Source organism: Penicillium robsamsonii (genome assembly GCF_028829455.1).
Source record: "Penicillium robsamsonii strain IBT 29466 chromosome Unknown utg000005l_segment0_segment0, whole genome shotgun sequence".
In the NCBI taxonomy this organism is placed as follows: Eukaryota; Fungi; Ascomycota; class Eurotiomycetes; order Eurotiales; family Aspergillaceae; genus Penicillium; species Penicillium robsamsonii.
Genome location: NW_026643223.1, coordinates 920,404 through 939,457, shown reverse-complemented (window position 1 = coordinate 939,457; position 19,054 = coordinate 920,404). Strand labels below are relative to the sequence as shown.

The 19,054-nt window shown below is 45.1% G+C and overlaps 4 protein-coding genes across 4 annotated transcripts; 2 read left to right on the top strand and 2 right to left on the bottom strand.

Moving 5' to 3' along the window:
* Window positions 1–803: 803 nt before the first annotated feature.
* On the top strand, window positions 804–3,743 carry N7447_008390 (ferric reductase family protein; the record flags this gene model as incomplete). The annotated part of the gene is made up of 6 exons (XM_057232652.1): window positions 804–1,619; window positions 1,685–2,064; window positions 2,262–2,362; window positions 2,420–2,472; window positions 2,526–2,647; window positions 2,708–3,743. 6 exons carry the CDS (start codon window positions 804–806, stop codon window positions 3,741–3,743), a joined length of 2,508 nt encoding a protein of 835 aa, XP_057082194.1.
* Window positions 3,744–9,214: 5,471 nt separating this feature from the next.
* Window positions 9,215–10,875, bottom strand: N7447_008389 (uncharacterized protein; the record flags this gene model as incomplete). The annotated part of the gene is made up of 3 exons (XM_057232651.1): window positions 9,215–9,886; window positions 10,058–10,145; window positions 10,196–10,875. The coding sequence occupies 3 exons, from the start codon at window positions 10,873–10,875 to the stop codon at window positions 9,215–9,217; spliced, it is 1,440 nt and encodes a 479-aa protein (XP_057082193.1).
* A 4,846-nt stretch (window positions 10,876–15,721) lies between these two features.
* On the bottom strand, window positions 15,722–17,179 carry N7447_008388 (uncharacterized protein; the record flags this gene model as incomplete). Its single annotated transcript, XM_057232650.1, has 5 exons — window positions 15,722–15,884; window positions 15,939–16,465; window positions 16,514–16,564; window positions 16,614–16,892; window positions 16,940–17,179. The coding sequence occupies 5 exons, from the start codon at window positions 17,177–17,179 to the stop codon at window positions 15,722–15,724; spliced, it is 1,260 nt and encodes a 419-aa protein (XP_057082192.1).
* A 992-nt stretch (window positions 17,180–18,171) lies between these two features.
* On the top strand, window positions 18,172–18,835 carry N7447_008387 (uncharacterized protein; the record flags this gene model as incomplete). The annotated part of the gene is made up of 2 exons (XM_057232649.1): window positions 18,172–18,247; window positions 18,327–18,835. The coding sequence occupies 2 exons, from the start codon at window positions 18,172–18,174 to the stop codon at window positions 18,833–18,835; spliced, it is 585 nt and encodes a 194-aa protein (XP_057082191.1).
* Window positions 18,836–19,054: the final 219 nt, after the last annotated feature.

The window sequence follows — 19,054 nt, the reverse complement described above, 5'->3', positions numbered from 1 at the left end:
TCAATCATTCATGGGACTATCGGCTGGGACGTTCGTTCCCTTGGGCTGTCAAGGATCTCAACCTCGGCTATTACAGCCGTTTCTTTTAAGAGCCCCACTCAACCTTGATTGAAATCGGTCCGAGGTTTTTTTGTTATCAATCTCTACAGATACGCTAGTGCCATGGCACACAAGGGTCCCCCACTATGCCCGAAACTTTCCGAATCGGCATAGTTTAACCTTATACCTGCCCTACGTTAACACCGAGATATATTGCCAAGCCTCGGACTTTGTCGCTTATCCTCGCACGCACCCTTGACAGAGTACACTCTCAGCAGAGGAAGTAGAACGCGCAATCGCATATTGATGGGATTGTACTACACTAGGTGTGCCTCTAGGAAGCTCACGTTTATGCAGCAGCCAATCAAAATTATTCTCACGCTTTCACAACTAGGCTCAGACCTGGCTGCCAAGAGAACAGTCTGTGCGAGTTCTCGGAATATATTCATCAGTGTAGTTGATAACGTGGTGCATTCCTTGGTTCATGTCCGAGGCCATAGTTGGATGTGGAGAAATCATGCAACCCCGAGTGGACTTGGTAACGGAATTACTCAATGATTTTGATACATCCGAAGTATTCTCCAAATATTCCCTCTTTGGTTCGAGCCAGCACGTAGATGGCTAGGCACCAAATGTGAAAATGCCACTATTTTTGATTTCTTTCCAAAAATTATTCAACCACCGCCAGATATTTTGTCATATAAGTAGAGTCCAATATCGTCGGACTTTGGGTTTTAGCCCGCCTTAAAAATCAACACGACAAAATGCTCCCCAGAGCGGCTTTGGTGGCTCTCTTCTGGGCTAGTGCCCAGGTTACTGCACATAGCGATGGCGGCTCCAGCACAAGTTCGAGCCGTAACGTCGCTTCCAACTTGAAAGAGTACTGTTTTTACTCGATATATACCAGTTTATCTGCATACACCTTCGAAGGCAGTGTGACCGTCCAGTCCGCCAAAACTTCGTCTCATTCTCATGGGGGTTCCTCATCTTCCTCACATGGATCGTCGGATGCTTCCTCCACTGAGACATCTGAGACCCATTCACACGGATCATCTGAATCTTCCTCCGCCGTATCCCCCGACTCCTCTTCTGTAGCTCACACGCACGGATCATCCAATTCTTCCTCCACTGAATCATCTGATTCTTCCTACTCGGGATACACGCATGGCTCGTCCGATTCTTCCTCCACTGAATCGTCTGATTCTACCTCTGGGACACACACTCATAGATCATCGCGACGAAGTGTGAGCGTTGCAAAGCGCGCCCATGGTGGTGGCTCATATGGCTCATACTCTACCGGACCATGCAACAGCACCGTGGAAGTAACTTCCATGTATGCGAGCGCTAAGGCCTGGTGTTCCGAGAAAGACTTCAAAGCTGTGGTCCCATACTGGCAAAGTCTTTGCGCAAAGAACAGCATGGAACTCATGAACCTGGCTTCAATTGAACCCCTATTGACGGATGATTACATCAACTCACTTCCTCAAATTGACCCAGAGAACAATGTGACCACCTATGGGACCATCTACTCGCCTGTGCTGCTGACTGAAGAATACTACAAAAGAGCCTACAAATCTTACGTGAGTCAACACATGAACATTACATCTCGTTTTGTCAGCGAAACGCCGACTGACACATTCTTTAGGTGAGCCATGACTATGCTATGCCAAAAAACAAGCGATATGGATGGGGAATTATTGGCTACTGGGGAGCTGTACTAGTTTTGGGCATGATTTCCAAGGCATGGGCAGTCTTCTTCAGCAGACGGAGTGTACATGGTGCTTGCGATCCTGAGACTCGCCCTAGTCTGCAGAGTAAGAAAGGTCCTCTTACTTCTCTGTTCCATTCCTTGCGCACCCATATCGTTATGCCAGCCACCTTTGCCCCAGCCATCTCCAATCACCAGCAACTCTGGCTGTCACACGCTCTTCCAAAGAGAGTCGATACTTTGATTGTGCTTGGCTTTTGGATTGTCAGTATCGTTTTGAGTTGTGTGGGTTATGACAGTTTCACAGGCAGTCTTTCGTTAGTTCAACTCACCCAGCAACGATATGCTTTCTATATCATTTCCACATACTTACTTTTTGCAGAGTACCGAGCCTTTACCAACAAAATTGGCAATATACCTCTGACCGCACTGGAGTTCTTTCATATGCCTGTCTGCCAGCTTTGTGGCTTTTCAGTGGTAGAAACAATGTGTTTATTCAGTTGACACATTTCAGTGTTCAGTCATTTACAATGTTCCACCGCCACATCGCTTGGGTTTGCACTATTTTGGCCGTGGTGCATTCTATCAACTACAGCGTTCTCTTCGCAGAATATGGTGGGTTTATTGACGTTGAATGAACAAAAGGACACCCCTCACTAAAATACACCATAGTTGGCCGCTATTGGATTGCTTGGAAGGAAGAGTACTGGTATATGGGTGTGGTGGTGAGTCTGCCTAATATAATTGATGATGAAACCCACGACTAACGCACTATCAGGCTACAATCCTTTTGTGTTTCATGCTTGTACAGTCTATGACATTTTTCCAACGCCGTTGGTATGAGACTTTCCTCATGCTTCACATTGTCTTCGCCATCGTCGTGGTAGTTGCACTTTTCCAGTAAGTACTGCAGCCACCGGTGTTGGTCAAAAAAGCGAGTTTTAAGCTGACTGTTCATAGGCACACCAGCTTCAATGGTCGCGAATGGGTCGGATACCTTTGGACCCCGGTTGGACTTTGGGTCCTTGAGCGGCTTGCCCGCGTCGGTCGTGTCGTATACTGCAACCTGAACGCCCGATTCGGAAAGCAATTTTTGGGAACTGCTACGACCGTTACATACAGTGAGGCAAGTGACTTGGTCAGGATCGAAATGGTTCCCGGAGCCGCAAGCTTGACTCCCAGACCAGGTCAGCTTTATTATATCTACCAAGCAACCTGGCTCAAGGGCTGGGAAAACCACCCCTTTTCATTGGGTGCATGGGCACTTTCCTCCACAGCCAACAGTGAAAAATCCGCTTCGCCCTCTCAAAATGGGCATAAGCTTATCTTCTACGTCCGGCCTTACGATGGATGGACACGTCGTCTTCGTGATCAATGCCGCAAGGCAGGCGGAATCATTTACCCAAAGCTCCTTCTTGAGGGAGCTTATGGCCATTCCGAGCCAGTGTATGCCTACAACACTCTTTTGATCATCGTCGGTGGAACAGGTATTGCAGTAGCAGTGCCATACCTCCTAGATCACATTGCGCGCGTTGAAGAAGGTAAGACGAAGACCACCAAAATTCAGCTTGTGTGGTCCGTCCGACAAAAGGAGATGTTCAACGAGGTATTCAACGAGGAACTAGCGGAGATCATGCAACATAACGACATTACGATCACCGTCTTCTGTACTCGACTCTCTAAAATCACTAGTGATTCTGAGTCCGATGATGTGAATCTCTCCAAGGAACTTTCGCCTGGCGTTGCGCCGGTGATCAAGGCAACGGGCGCGGATTCTTCCACTAGCAACAGCAGTCTGCGGTTCATGCCTGGTCGCCCAAATATCCACGAAACAGTCATGTCTGAGGTGCAAGAAGCCCAGACTAGCTTGACTAACTTGGCTGTCTTGACTTGTGGCCCAGCTCAAATGGCCGATGAGTGCCGTGGAACTGTGTTTGAGGCCATGAAAAATGGCTTCCAGGACATTGAGTACTTTGAAGAGGCGTTCGGGTGGTAGATGAGAGCAAGGATATTTATAGTGGATGGACAGCAAGTTGTTATTTTATTTGAAGATGTTTGAATGTTGTCTCGGGATGAAGAGGCAATTATCCGTCGTGACCCGCGACAAGGCAGCATGTTGAATATATCTGCGCACTTGGATCGAATATAAGATTTGTCAGAATTTCTCCTATTGACACTAATTAGGAAGAAATAGAATGACTCTTCAGATGTAGAATACGAGGACCCGTTTAATCGCCAAAATAGCACCCATTTGAGCAATTGAGGCGGCTCCCTTCCGTAGCTAAATCTATGTCTCCTCTCTTCTAGCCTCGTACAATCGAACGCCTATGAGATGTTTCGTCTTCTCTGTCTTCCTATGTCATGGTACCCTTATATTCTCGCTACCTATCCCTGCTACACACGCCATAAGTCGCCCTTGGCCTTGGTGTTTTCGATGTCAACATTAATTGAACAGGGGACTTACTCAATCTACGCGGATGTTTCGAGGAATAAAGATGCACAATACATATATATTTACTAAACTTATGTGATATGTTACGCTATCTTCGGAAGACGGGGAGAAAAATACAAAGAGAGAGACAAGTCCCTTAATGCTAAGTACTACAACACTATTGAGAATTAGGAAATAATGCCTCGGGCCACAACTAGACAGAAACGTCTTACTTGTAAATGACAAGAATGTCTCTCTTGTACATTCTGGACACTCCTGGAGCCAACCATGTGAAGACTTTCTGGAGTGGCAAAGCTGCAAGCTGCAAATAACATTGGTTGAAGCGTGAACAGCGATATGCTTCTAACTGGCGCATCCTGTAGGGAATGCTCCTGCGCACTATGCGTCTCCCAAACCTTTGATTCATTGAGCAGTGATAAAAGTGGATCGAGGTGGAAGAAATAGTTGCACATTAACTCATCAAAAGTTAGCTTCCTGAGGGAGTCTCAACATGAAGGCTCAGTGCTTTAGCTTTGTATATTGCCTCCCATATATATCGGTCGGTCAGCGGTAAAATTTCTACACATTGAAATGGGAATGGCACGATGGCAGTCTGGCACAGCAGAAGGGTCGATATCCACAAAGAGCATACAAACAACCACTCCCCTGCTCGGTAGGTGTTGTAGAATGTGGCTGCTAATGGCATAGACCTCTCAGAGCCTGATACTGCGTCATGAAATCAATTATCCGAAGAGTAGTAGTCATATATGGGTCAATAATTGCTTATGAGCTAAGAATCTTTGAGGATGTTAGAGTTGACATGAGGATTGTGTTGGACAAAGAGATCCTCGCCGAGGACAGAGACTTTTTGATCTCTGAGTGGAAGGTGAAAGCAAAGGGTATGCCAAGCGTGTATCTTAGGAAACCCAGCCATGATCTACGACTTTTTACCTCCAAAAGAAAGCCTCGTCAAATGCTGCGCCAGATGTTCCGATGTCCCCCTTTCCGGCTCGATCCTTGCGTGTGAATCTGATTGGAAAGGTGGCAAAGCGTCACCTTCCACAAACGAAAGGCCGTTCTTTTTCCAAAATGTTTGTTGGCATCATGAAGGGGAGAAATGCTGTGAAAATTAGTCGGGTCATAGGTCTATGAGAAATCCATGCTTTTTTCTACACTCAAGTAGTTATTAGGCGCTTAATCCCTCAAGCCAGCCCCCACTTTCTTAGCGCTTGGCCGACTTGTTTGGCCCGACGACCATGTCAATAGACAAGAGCTTCGGAACATAAAAACAGATTCAGTCACTGTCCGGTCCAATCGCTGCAGTAAGTCGCTTTTTGATATTTATCATCCATTGAATGATAATCAACTTTTATTCTCTCCACATGCGAAGATGACGTGGATCCATAAACAGGGGTCGACTATGTAAAATCAATACGAAGTTTGTTGATGGCTGCAAAAAATGAGGCTTGATCTTTTTGTGTTACTCTTAAATTGTTGAGACTAATTGTTCTCCAAGCACTACCGATCTGCAAGTAGGGCAGTTACGGCGGTCACTAGGGCCCAAAGAGTCAACGACCCGACAAGCGGTAATTTTGGTAGCAGAATAGAATTCAGACCCACAATTACTAACATAGACATGACCACAACAAGTAATTATTTGAATATATCCTATCTTCTACAGAAAGTATCTTTTGCGTAGTGTAGCTGTGAGAAGGCTTTCGAGAGAAACCTAGGCACTGACCAATTCCCAAACCCCGGGGAACCCTCCGTCCATATCATATCTCTGGCTGGCGCTCTGAAGAGCGAACGCTTGACTTAAGGCTGGTTCATATCCTCAATAACAGATGATACTGTGATGGCACCGCCGCGTGTTGACTTGATGGAAATACTGATGAAACCGGCCTCGGGAAAATAGTTGATAAGAGCCCAAGTCTCCTTGGTTAATGAGCTGGCAGGTGTATCAGTCCGCTTACTATTCACCCACCAGTACCTGCAGGGCCATATTTCAAGCAGCAGCATAACACTGGGGGGAAATCTAAGATAACCGAGAAGAATATACAATCGGGGCTGTTTATTGAGAAGAAAACATGAAGGTGCACGCTTTCTATTAAGCAAAATAAAAAATTGATTATAGTTTTGTTTGGTCATAAGAAAGTTGAGCAGAAAATAACGCCCAGTTGGCCACACTTGGGGCAAGCTGGTTCAATCAGGTTCTGTCCTACACAGGCCCGTGACCATATACTGCATTTTTAGACTATAAGATTAAGTTTTTCTGCCCTCGAGATAGTGGCTGAAATTGGGGGCAAGTTGAGAGATGCTGAATAAGCGTGTCAAACCACTCCAAAAATTGGTGATGCATAAATTTGCATGGCAGTAATAGCTTCATTTCTGAGGTGAGATTAGTTGTTCCGTACCGAATAGGTCACAATGCACTGGAACATTATGCCTGGGGTCTAAATGCCCAAACAAGGCATCAATATAAAAAAAAGTGGCAAAAAAACACTCGCCATTGGACATCTGGGTAGCCGGATGACGGATGAAACAAAACTCCGATAGGGGGAATCGAACCCCCGGCTGCCGTGTGAGAGACGGCGATGTTAGCCACTACACCATATCGGACGGGTACGAAGAATTGCCATTTATAGTTTAGTTTCTCCACTTGTGGTTTAGCGCTCTTTTATCCTTGTGCGTCCCTGTGCGTGGTTCTATATAATCCCTCCTATAGCCCCTTCAACTTTTCGCTGTTTTTCACCCGCCCGCTCTTCCTTCCTCCTCGTCTTTGTCCGTGTTATGCAGGTGAGCCATTTTTACTAATGGTCCAGATCACTGAGCTCCTTAGCTTCACCACCGCCTTTTCCTCGTGTGACTGGTCAGCTCTTCTGTAATCCCGCCACTACTGTCTCTGCTGGCCACCTTCCTCACCTCTAACGATAGTGCTCGAGATAAGACTACCTTTTCCTCGCCATATATCATTCTGGGACGCTTATGCCTATACAACGGGGCTGTAAACTGGGGGCATCATTATCGCGAGTCTTTGACCCTATGTGAAGCATCCAAACAATTCCTTGGGTGCAAATCAAAAGCAGAAGCATCAATTGAAGTACTCTCGGTCGAAAGTCCGTTCGGATACAGAAACAGCTACAAGGGACAATCTCGAGAGCATGTCACGGCACTGCATTTAGCAGCATTCTTCGGGGCTGAGAACGCGGCACGCTTTCTACTCAATAGTCAGCATCCAAATTCAAAAGACAGTGCCGGCAAGACGCCATTATCTTGGGCCGTCCAGTATAGTCGTGAAGATTTCGTAAGGTTGCTGCTCGACCAGGACGATGTCGACTCAGAATCTAGGAACTGCCGAGGACAAGTGCCGCGAGTTCACGCAGCGTTCAAAGGGTATGAAGCGATAGTCAAAATATTCCTCGGCAGAGATAATATCAATCCGGATCTCAAGGACCATATCGGATACACCCCGCTATTATGGGCAGCGACACGGGGGCACTGGGATACTCTCAGCCTGTTTCTTAGGACCCCTGGAGTTGATGTTCACACCAAGAGCATACACTGCAAGACCATGCTATCACTGGCGGCAGAGGATGGCCAAGGACGCGTTGTTGAGCTCCTTCTCGGGACCGATAGAGCCATTCAATGTGGATGTTGCCGAAGAGCAAGAATCTTTATTATTTCTGCAAAAGACCAGAAATGGCTACGAAATGAATATAGTAGCGAAAGTAATACTCACCGTTACACTGGTTAAACCGAGTGTCTATTTGGGGGCTGGTCGATCGCAGTGATGCAAAGCGTGACCCTTGGGATATGATCGACGCGCAGCCAAGCTCTGGGCAAATTTAAGGAAAGAAATAGGGTCCAGGAACGTATACAATTAGCTAACTGGCTTCAATACACTTATACATTTATGTGAATCGATCTTTCTCCTCGCGGTCATTTTGGTTGGCACATTCCGAATTATCCCATTTCCAGTCTCAAAGTAATTCCGTAACCCTCGTAGGAACTTCAATCACATAAACCTTTACCAATACAGAAATCTTTCCACCATCAGGGCATCTCAAAACATTCTTTTTTTATTTGCTTACCATTATCTCTGTCACCGAAAGGTTCTAAGGTTTGGCAGGTTTCTTTTTAACTCGGCAAGTGACCAGTCTAACAGCTTCTACGCAAGCCCCATAACAGGCACACTATGGCCGTTCGAAACTCTCGGGAATTGACGGCTTGACCGACACACACTTATAACTCTTGTCTAGTCCCACTACCAAGACCTTAGCATCGATCATCTATTGAGCGACCCTTGTTCTGGGTAGCCTCGCTCTTGTCCAGCGACTTAATGTATGTTGTTGTTCACAACATGCAGATCCCGAAGTAACTACGCTATGAAGGGGTCTTTGTTCTAGGATCTACACTCTATGAGCTGATTGCTAGTGAGTTCCCACACAGTGAACCTTCCGGGCCTAAGATATCCTACAAGTTGAGAGCATGAGTCTGAAGACACTGGAGAAACCTGGTGGCATGATGCTTCTATTGACAGTTGTGTGCAGATGCAAAATGCCGGGCGTTCCAGGGGCAACAGTATAATCTAACGATATTCTGCCGTTCAGCTGAAGGGGTCAAAACAGTGGTCGCGCGACTTGTGTGATTCTCACCCAGATTTTCACCCTATCTATAGCGCATTCACCTGTATCACTAGACTTCCGCACGACCAAGGACCCAACCCAGTCTGGATCTGGGGTTCTTGAAGGCGAGGTTACCAACCTAATTCCCCTTAACATCCAAAACAACTTGAACTGAAGTATCCTTAACTAAGGCTTCGTATAGATAACATTCAGAAAGCCATCTACGCCTTTGATTTTTCCTTAGTATATAATTCTAGTTATCCACCGAGAGAAGATTCAGCAATCAAAAGAAAAATTCACATTCTGCGTCACTATAATAGCGTTTAACAAAAGATCTCATACCGAATCTTCCAAGTCCTAAGCGGACGTTCCTTCTACGTCCACATCTCAGTGTACAGAACATCCCATTTATCAAACCCTATTCGCCCTTTTCTCTAAGAAGGCGCTCTCTCTTAGACGATCAGTATTCGCGGCAATAGATTTACGCCTTGTTCCATTCAAAGACATGCGACCGATCGTGGGATTATTTGGTTTTGAATTGATCTCCTGCCCTGCTTGGATGTATAGGGGATGAGTTTTCGTCAGTTGAGTGACAAAAGTCAGAGGATGCCGTCTGCCGTCTTTGACCTGAGATATGCGCGGGAAAATGGTTAGAAGAGTGTCACTGGCGATGCCGTGGGCCGTGGCGTTCTTCTCGGTATTTTCACCGGGGAGATTAAAGGTGACCCATTCATTGTCATTCCAGTCAAGTGGATCGAAATCGGACTCATATTTTTGTTGAGAACGCTGTAGAGGTAACCAGATATCAATCGCCTTCTTGACGATGTTTGCTACCCTCTGTCGAAACTCATCATATTGCGCACCCGAAAACAAGTCGTGTACGCAGCTTGACACTTGGCGAAGCACATGTTGAATTCTGAATTGGATTGTCTCTTGCTGACTCTGTTGATCAATCGAGAGAAGCATTGATCGACAAAAAGATTCTTTATCGCTATCAGTTTCGGCAAGGTTGCTCATGATGTGCCGCAATTGAGAATCTTCTGGAATGAGATAATTTGGCTGAAAGATATGCTTGTCAATTTCCTTGGACAAGATGGTCAGAACCACAGCAAGTCGCATTCATTTGGCAGCGGGAGTGTTTGAAGCCGGCATGGGGACATCCCGAATCGAAAGGTTGCCCTTTTGAAGAAACCCTAATGATTTATTCTAAAATGTATGAGTTGAGGCCTATCAGGAATCTTATTCCATGCTTACATTTAAAGCTGCAGTATCAATGTCTTGCATCATTATATGATACATTTGATCTGTAGCATAATCCCAGAGACTTGAGAATCCGTCGACCCTAGAACAGTATGTTAGTAACATGTATTTATACGACTGGTTATGACTGACATAGAGTCTTCATCCATTTGGTGGCCACAGAAGCCATAGCCCTCCAGCTTTTGAAGTCGAGCTTGAGACTCCCGTATGATGCTTTTCAAAGAGGAAACCTCTTTTTCTAGCTCCTCATTTTTGTTTTTCTCGGAAGATAATGAGTTTGTCATTCCCAAGTTGGCGGTGCGAAGGTTGTTGATGATTGCATCCTTTTCTTTGAGTCTCTTTTCCAGCGAGGTCATATCATTAGAAAGTCCATTGGCTTTGGATTTCTCACTAAGATGCTCTAATTGAGCCTTTTTCTTCTCGTCTTCGATATTCTTGTTTTTCTGAGCTGATTGCGCCAGTTCGTTTTCCTTTTTCGCAATAGTTCCACGGAGTGATTGTACTTGCGCCTCACAGGCTTCGAATTTGCTCTTCTGTGTTTGCATTCCAATAAACCATTGATCCATCGCAATGTTTTGGTTTTTCTCCTGCTCTTCAAGCTTCTTGCGAATTTCTGACAGCTCATCTGACTTTCTCTTGATCTGCTCTCGTTGGTTCTGCATTTCAAGGATTATCGCCGATGCGATCTTCATCTCAGAGCTGGAAGCAAAGGTGCATATTTGCCTCACAGTAACTTCAAGAGCTTCGCTAGTGACTAGGGGTGCAGTGACACCTTGGCTAGGTGCGCGTGGAACTTGGGTTTCCGTAGACATTCTCAATAGATAACAAAACTTGACGAAATAAGAGGTGCTTCTTGAACGTTTTGGAGGTAAACGCTCCGAATTTATAATTTCTGTTGCCTGAGATTAATTTCCCATGCGGTGTTCATTATTCTTCTGTATCCTAATGTTCAATGTTCACGTCATGGGTAGCACTTCCAATCATGTAAAATGAAGCTACCAAACGACAAGGGTAAGGGCGTACAGTGCATGTTACGCTTCTAATTCTTGATTTCAGACGTTCGTAAACGGAGAAAATTTTGATTTTTAGCCTCATTGTTGCTGAAATGAAGCGGGGTGAGCGCGTTTATGCATGTAAGACACAGGGGTACTTTGCAACGTATTCTGGGCTGTATGGCTGCCCGCACTGTGGAAAAGTCGATGAGTGATGCGAACCATCCCACACATGTTACGTGCATACAATCAGTCGAAGGTTTTCCGTGAGATATGCGTCTCATCAGGGCGGCCTACGCCTTGCCCAATCGAGCCTTCCAGCAAACGCCTTTTCAGCAAACCTACCAACGCAACAATATCCCTATTTAAGCGACATTATCAACATAAGCTGCAGTGACAACGACGTGGCGGGTCTGTGATGGGCGCACGGAAAGAGATTGTGGTTTGGGGGATGCTTTTATTGTAGAATAAGCGCATGATATAACTCTCCATTAGCTACCAAGTTTTTCTTCTCTTGCCTACCATAAGATACCAAACACTGTGTTCGGAGTCAATGTCAGAACCAGATGTATGTAGCAGTCTTTGTTTTACTAAGACTGTTACCCTGGTCAATAGTACAAGTTTTGCGCCAACGCATACACGCATCAAGAGCGCGGTTGAAGCGCACATTTTTAAAATACAATAAGAACCCAAAGGGTTCTTGCATTTGTTAGCGCATGCGTGCGACAAATCAACAAGAGACGTTATAAGCCACGATTGAGTTAGTAATGGAGCGGGGTTTTGTTTCATGGAAACTAGATACTGTCTTGAAATATGCGAGGGCTCTAATTTGACTATCTGGACTCTACCAAATTGCTAGATCCAATATAGCACTCACTGAAGGGTAACTGGCTAACAGAACACAGCTTTACCTTGTGTAAGCTTCTCTGTCCAGCGGATTGCCAAAGACAGGTTCATGGATGTCAGGGTTATGCATTTGTTGTCCCGTATGCAATATTTAATCTATTGGCGCCCAAAAGTGCATGGATCTGTTAGCTTCTACGTGGTATTTCGAGATTGGTTAGACAAATGACAATCATATACGCGCTGTTGAATCCAGTGAACGCAAGCCGGAAAAGGATTACTGGCAGCCCTACGATGGTAAACCTCCAGAGCCTCGTTCCTTTTTCCGGTGGTCTATTTCTACCCTCTACCCCTCTCTTGCACAGCGAGATTTATATATTGATAGTTTTGCTTAAATACGACTACCACACTTTTCAAATTATTGCTATAAATCTCCGTTTTCTTCTGACATTTTGACTTTCTTTAACACACATCCTGAAATCTGTTATTTGTCAAAAGAATATCTTGGTTCTTTCATTCCGCCAGGCGCTCTAAATGCCACCAAAGATGGGTTCAACCAGAAGGAAGAAACCCATGGCCACATGGTCTATGTACCAAACTCTTCACGATGATGTATCGACGTTGTTGGAAGAGGAAGAGCTTCATTTTGAATTCCACGAAGATGATGATGACACGGGACACACCAAAATGCGTGATACAACCATCATGGGCCGCTTTGTGTGCCATAACCGAGCATGCAGAGCCAGCGGATGGTCAAGCAAGATGATCGCCGTCACAATTCGCCTATACCCAGGGCAAAAATATAATGCGAGGGTATACCACCAACGCTGCAAAAGTTGCAGCTCCATCAGTCGACCAGTGCTGGACCAGTCATACGCTGAAAGAATTGTCTACTGGATAAAACGATGGAACGGAGTCCAGGTAAAGAAGCCTCCATTTTCCGCCAACAGCAGAGGTCCTCATAACCGTCAACTTTGTGAGGGTTGTAAAGCTGGACACTGTTCCCAATCAAGGGAGGATTCAGAAGATGATTTCATTACACAACTAAAAAGGTTTGTCAATCTAAAATCAAGTAATGTTATTAAATAACCATGCTGACATGAACTCAGATTGACTCTCTAACAAACCCGAGTTCCAAGTGTGATTAAAAATTGAAAATCACAGAAGAGGAAAACGTTTCACTATGTTCATAAGCCCGTCCGCACAGGTTGGAAAAATAATGGATTCTGTTAATTTGGTTACTGGCGTCATATATATCTTCTATACCATACCTTGTCGTGTAGTTGTAAAAATTGTCTACTTACCTCCGTACTCGCTGGAGCCGAGCCTAATTAAAAAGTTTTTCACTAAGCTGAACAGATTCATAAGACGTAACTAGATCTACTAGGTAGAAGATCCAGCTCAGGGACTCAGTTCCTTTCTTGAATGGGGACAGGAGAGGAATCGCTAGTGGTCATTCTCAGCACGCAGGTCTGAGTATTGAAGATCTAGAAGAATGAAATTACTCTGAATATCCATAGCATAAAACCATGGAACCTACATCCAAACCCTACCAGGAATTTCATAGAGACCCTATAATGTCAATGTCTTTTACAAGGTATAAGGTAAGATAGGACAGGATGAGAAGTCCCGCTTAACGGACTGACGTCTGAGTTGGCAATTAAGTAGGTTTTCGCATGTAGAATTAAAGGATTTGTCGGCTTGAAAAAGATAGGTACTTTCATCTTTATAAGACTTAAGATCAATGGTCGCACCATCACGAAATAAGTACGTATAGAAATAAAAGAGAAATTAAAACCAGTATACAAGTTGAAATTAGCATACATGCTTAGAGGGGGCGGTGATAATGGCAGTATCCAATGGGAGAGTTATGGTATTTAGTCGGTACACGTCACTCTGGGCGCTAAACATGCATCCACTTTGCTGGCCAAGTGGCTGTGCTGCTGATTTCTCACTGACTCGCGTTATATGACTAACGATTGTGTGGCTGAAATGGTTGGTAGGTGCCGGGATTATGAAGCGAGGTTGAATTTGAGGGAAGAAAAGCGGCGTCCATCTATAGGCATCAAATAAGGAAGTGCGCAGCCCAAACCCCGCAGCGCTCTCGAACAAGTGCAGTGGAAGGCTCTTCAGGGCGTATCCACACACACTAGGTAGAACTGATTTGACTCTATTCAACTGCAAAAGTATACTGGGGATGGGCAGTATGAAGCGGGTATATAAAAATGGAAGGAGTATTCGAGAATCCACCTCTCAATTAGTTCAATATCATCATAATGCTTCGCTCTGCCATTTTATGCCGTTCGACAGACTCCTTTACAGAATTACGCGGTAGGCTGCCGCAAATATGATATTAGATTTTCAACTAAGTCCCTTTACGCAAGGTCTACCACTATTGCTCCAATGAATGGCAATGATGATGTAGATGAACTGCGCAACTGGACACCAAATCTGCCTCGAGGCCAGCCTTGGCTGATAGCACTCGCATGATTTTGGAATACCCAAGGCGGCCGGGAATCCTTATCCCAATTTTAAGATAGATCACTCGGTGAATAAAGATATAATGGAGAACGGAATTTGGAACAAATAGGAATATTACTTTATCTAAGATCCATATCAATTCGTCTCATCCACTCGTACCATAAGATCTCCACAAATCTTATTAGTGCCGGTCCCGCCGATGCGCGTGGCTTGTATAACTTGTCAGTTGTGAGCCTTACCTGTTGCCGTGCTGTGCCTAGAGACCCCTGTCACTGCGCTGCTCGAAATTGAGGCAAATGAAGCCCGGGATAAAGGCCTACCTACGTAATACATTGGATTGACTCAGGTATAAATTCCGCAAGACCCCTAGCTAAATTCTACCGAACAATCTTTCTCTACATCTACCTTGCAATTTCTACACCGCAGTCGAGTTTAAGATGGAGAACTCAAACTATTTCTCTCGCTTCCCAAACTTTCAAACTGCTGGATCAACTTCTGCAATCACCGAGTTTGATCGCCTAGCATCTGAAAGGAACTGGAGCCAAGGCTCGAAAAAATACAGAAGCGAGCGTGCGAAATTTCTCGTATCCGAATTCAATTCTCACTTCGGTACCGACGCGACAAAGCTAGAAAACTGGCAGGCACTATGCGTGGAAGTGAAAGTTCAGAGTCCAATCGAGAGTATTACTCAATGCCGAAAGGTGATAATTATATCTTCTATTATCCCCCAGATGTTATGATGCTGATCCAAGAAGGCTCTTGCAAAGGTCCACGTTAATCTAGTTGACTTGGTTGATTCCCGAAGATCAGGAAAGAAAGTCAAGCGTTTTTCTGGTCCCGGGGCATTGAGAGAGTACACTTTCAACACTGGAAAAATATTTCCCAAGTCTGCAGCAAAGAAAGATGGTTTTCTTAAAGCCTTACTTCGAGTGATTTTCTAGTCACTCGCGATCCTATACGGTCAGATGGATGAGACGTGGAAAGACATATATAAGTTTGATAGTCATGGGCATCACACTTTGGTGAACAACTTTCGTTGACTATACACAATTGCTCAGTCCATACGCTCTATCTGTGAAGAAGTTCTATAACTGTCATCGGCTATGACGTCTGTTTTTCAGCACTTTTGTATGTTCTCCGTGCTTGTGGTCAGGTCTGCTTTTATTGCATTTATTTTTGTATTGGTATGTCCTATGAAATTATATGCAATGGCAATTCCCCATCAATATTTGCAATGTTGGCATCAATTGCATTGCTTTTAAAAGCAGCAGGACATAATTTTCTCTCGCTTGATCAATACATCTTAGATTTTCTAATGACACTGCCTTGAATTCTTCGCATATCAGCCCTCCCAGGTCACCTCCATAATGGAGAGATATGATTTAGATGGCTGGGATATTCTCGTAACATTAAATCGCGAGTCTGTATCACTAAAAAGAGCTTTCCAATCACCTGGCGTGCGCTCTTGAGCATTCTGCAAACCAAGCATGTACATATCGTAGTCCCTGGTTCTTTTTATCAGTATATAGCCCCATCGTCAGTGAATATAAAGTTCGTACCGTGCTTCACGCTCTTTCAAGTAATGTGCCTCTCCATAGCCGGGAATGATACGATCATTTAGTACCACCTTGGCCCCGGGCTTTAAAGCTGGTATCAGAGCCTGCAGGATCTTTCGCGCGTATTTATTGGACCAGTCATGCAGTACATGACGCAATAAATAAACATCAGCGCCATGCACCGGTTGGTTTTGAAAAAAGTCATGGGCTTGGAAGCGGATACGATCCTGGAGGTCAATCGGCAAAGCTTCTTTTGCCTGAGCAATAACCTCCGGGCGATCTTGTACAATGCACTGAATGGTGGGGCAGTGATCCGCGAGCGCACGAGCAATATGGCCGATGCCACCGCCAACATCGACGACCGTGATATCTCCAGATCCGAATGGGAAGTGATCTACTAGATACTGCGGTGAGTATCCAGGTAGCTGAGTAAGCCAGCTCATGGCTGTAGCAAAGACCTGCGCACGTTCAGGCATGTTGGCGAGGGCTTGAAAGACCGGGAGATCAGTGCCATTTTGTATACTCCATCCCTGCTGCCATTAGCTAACTTGCATTAAAAAGTCACCGGGGATGATTACGCTATGTTGTGGCTCTTCAGAGTCATTGTGCTGCAATACAGCTTCGCCAATCTGGGGATATCAGCTTTGGTATGAACAGGAGCCTGGTATAGGTACATACTTTAAGGGCACCGGGCATGGTCTCGCCAAGTCCGACCAGCATCCAAGAGCGCATACCCTCATTCTCCGTTAGAACACGGGAGCCAGCTGTGTGGATGAAAAAATCAGGCTTTTCTTGAAAGAAGACATGATAGGTGGCGGCATGAGACATCAACCGGCGAACAATATTCTCATTGCGATCAACGCGCTGTGCTAGATCTTTAATGGTGGCTCCATCACTCGGAAAATTCTCAAAGATCTTCAGACGAATCAATGCCAATATACTCAAAGAAGGGTTACGCTAAAGAAGTTAGTTCGCTTGAAAAGTGTAATTTCCTCTTTACTCACCAATTCAGGGCTACCCAAGAGTGCTGGATCGGTTAAGAGATCACGTAACTCATCTAGTAACCCCAGGAGCTTCATGCGTGCGGCCAGGGCATTTGAATCTGGTGCATCGGTCTGCAGCACAGCGGGTAATCCATGTTCGAACGAAGGCTCGCGGACTCCTTGTGAGGACAGATCGCCTGCTAGGCTGCGAACAACCTCAGCAATTTCGGCGGCGCGACTGGTGAGATTTGCATGGTCCATCGAGAGCAATGGTGAAGTATATGTTCAAGTTAATTTTGCGAATAGCACTTTTCAAAGGAACCCACCACTTTTAAAGGGCTAGCACTCGCAGATAGCAGTTGGTTGTACCTGCTTGCTTATATTGTGGCATGGTTCTTTCGCCCCAGCCAAGCCCAGAACCCCTGTACTCGGTATGGAAAACGCGTGCAACGTGGTGAAACGACACTAGGGCTTTTATCTATGTTTGGCATGAGTCATCTCTCAAAACAGGTTAATATCCCAGCCATCTAAATCATACGCTGGGGCCCCAGCAAAACCAAACTTTTGGCGTTCATAAAGCTGCTAAAGAAGCAACATGTAGTATTATCTATAACCTATCAAATGTCAGATATGGCGCCTCGAGGCACCATATAGTTACCTTGGTTTTTATGTGGTCTAGTGGTAAAATATGCTGTATTTTTTCCCACATAACCCAATTGGGGCCCCAGCCTGGATTTATGCTGGGTCTGGTTGGGTTGTGCGGAAGCCTAACTTATATATCTCTACGTTAAGAGTGTGAATGGTTTAAATATAATTCTCTTGTCTTCCTAATATAAAATAAGTCCACCTTATAGCTAATTGAAGATATTTGAGAATAAAATACATTTCTTATAAGGAATATTATCCGTATATATATTGAAGAAGGGAACGCTCAAGGCTGTATGCTCTAATTACTGAGATTACTGCTCGGTCTAACTATATCTACTATTTACTTCTATATGACTATTTCTCTATAATTCATTATATTAATAGAGTATCCAATGAAATACCTATAGGTTAACGCAATAGCTGTAAAAAACAAAACAGAGATAAATAACCCATTTTTCCCAGCTAAAAGAGCAAAGACGTCGAAAAATTATATAACTGCGGGGGGGGTCATGCGGGTCGATGAGGGTTACAATCCATCGACCCTTCCGACCCTTACGGTTAGTTGAGGTGCAAAGGTAGTTCTACTCTTCTTTTCACCGATCAGTATGGGTCAAAAGTCACCGTGCACTGCTCCTGGGGGAGTAGAAAACAGAGTAACTGGTGGGTCCGACGTAGTAAAGGGTTCGTGGCAAGCTCACATGCAGTATTCGGTGAGAAAATTCTCCTTGGCTTATGTATCGTTCAACTAACCGTGCGTAAGACGCCTACTACAAGAGGGTTTTTGGGAGACGGAAAAACGTAGATCAATTCGATTCCAATTACTACAAAGACGACCCTGTGCTATTTGACCTCGAGAGCTACCCTAAGCAGGAAAATGTTAATCCGGGGACTGTCACCGTCGAAGGGTTTGGTTTGGAGGCATGGGAATTCGAAGAATCACACCACATAAGGGAGAAGACCGTCCTGGTGGACTACGCGGACCCTGGCAGTATCCCGGAGAGGAAACTTCTACGGAGAATCCACGAACTGCAGCAGCACGCTGGTTGGAGCCGAAAGCAATATAAAGCAGACTTGAAGGAATTTACAGGCAACATAGGGCTTCATTTTGCGCGCCCCTCGGATGGGGATGACGACATCTTGGTGTGCTCAAGCTCGTTTGCCTTTCTCAACCGCAAGGATATCTTCGTCAATTTGGGAAAGGATGTTTGCGCGCGGCCTAGGGCTTTGCCTTGCCGCTTTGTAGTTGAACCTCGATATGACCGCCGTTAACTATTACAGTCATCGTAAAAAGAAAATTCCAAATTTATCACTTAACTGGGCCGACTGAGCAAGAACCGGCTGACACGAATCACGGCTGAGACAGTCTGATCAGTCTATTAAATAAGTAATCTGATCCGGTCATCTTCGGTTCTAGATTGAGGCGAGCGCTACCAGCCAGGGTTGACAAGGCTCTCGCGCGGTGTGCCGGCCCTAAGCCAGATTTGCAGT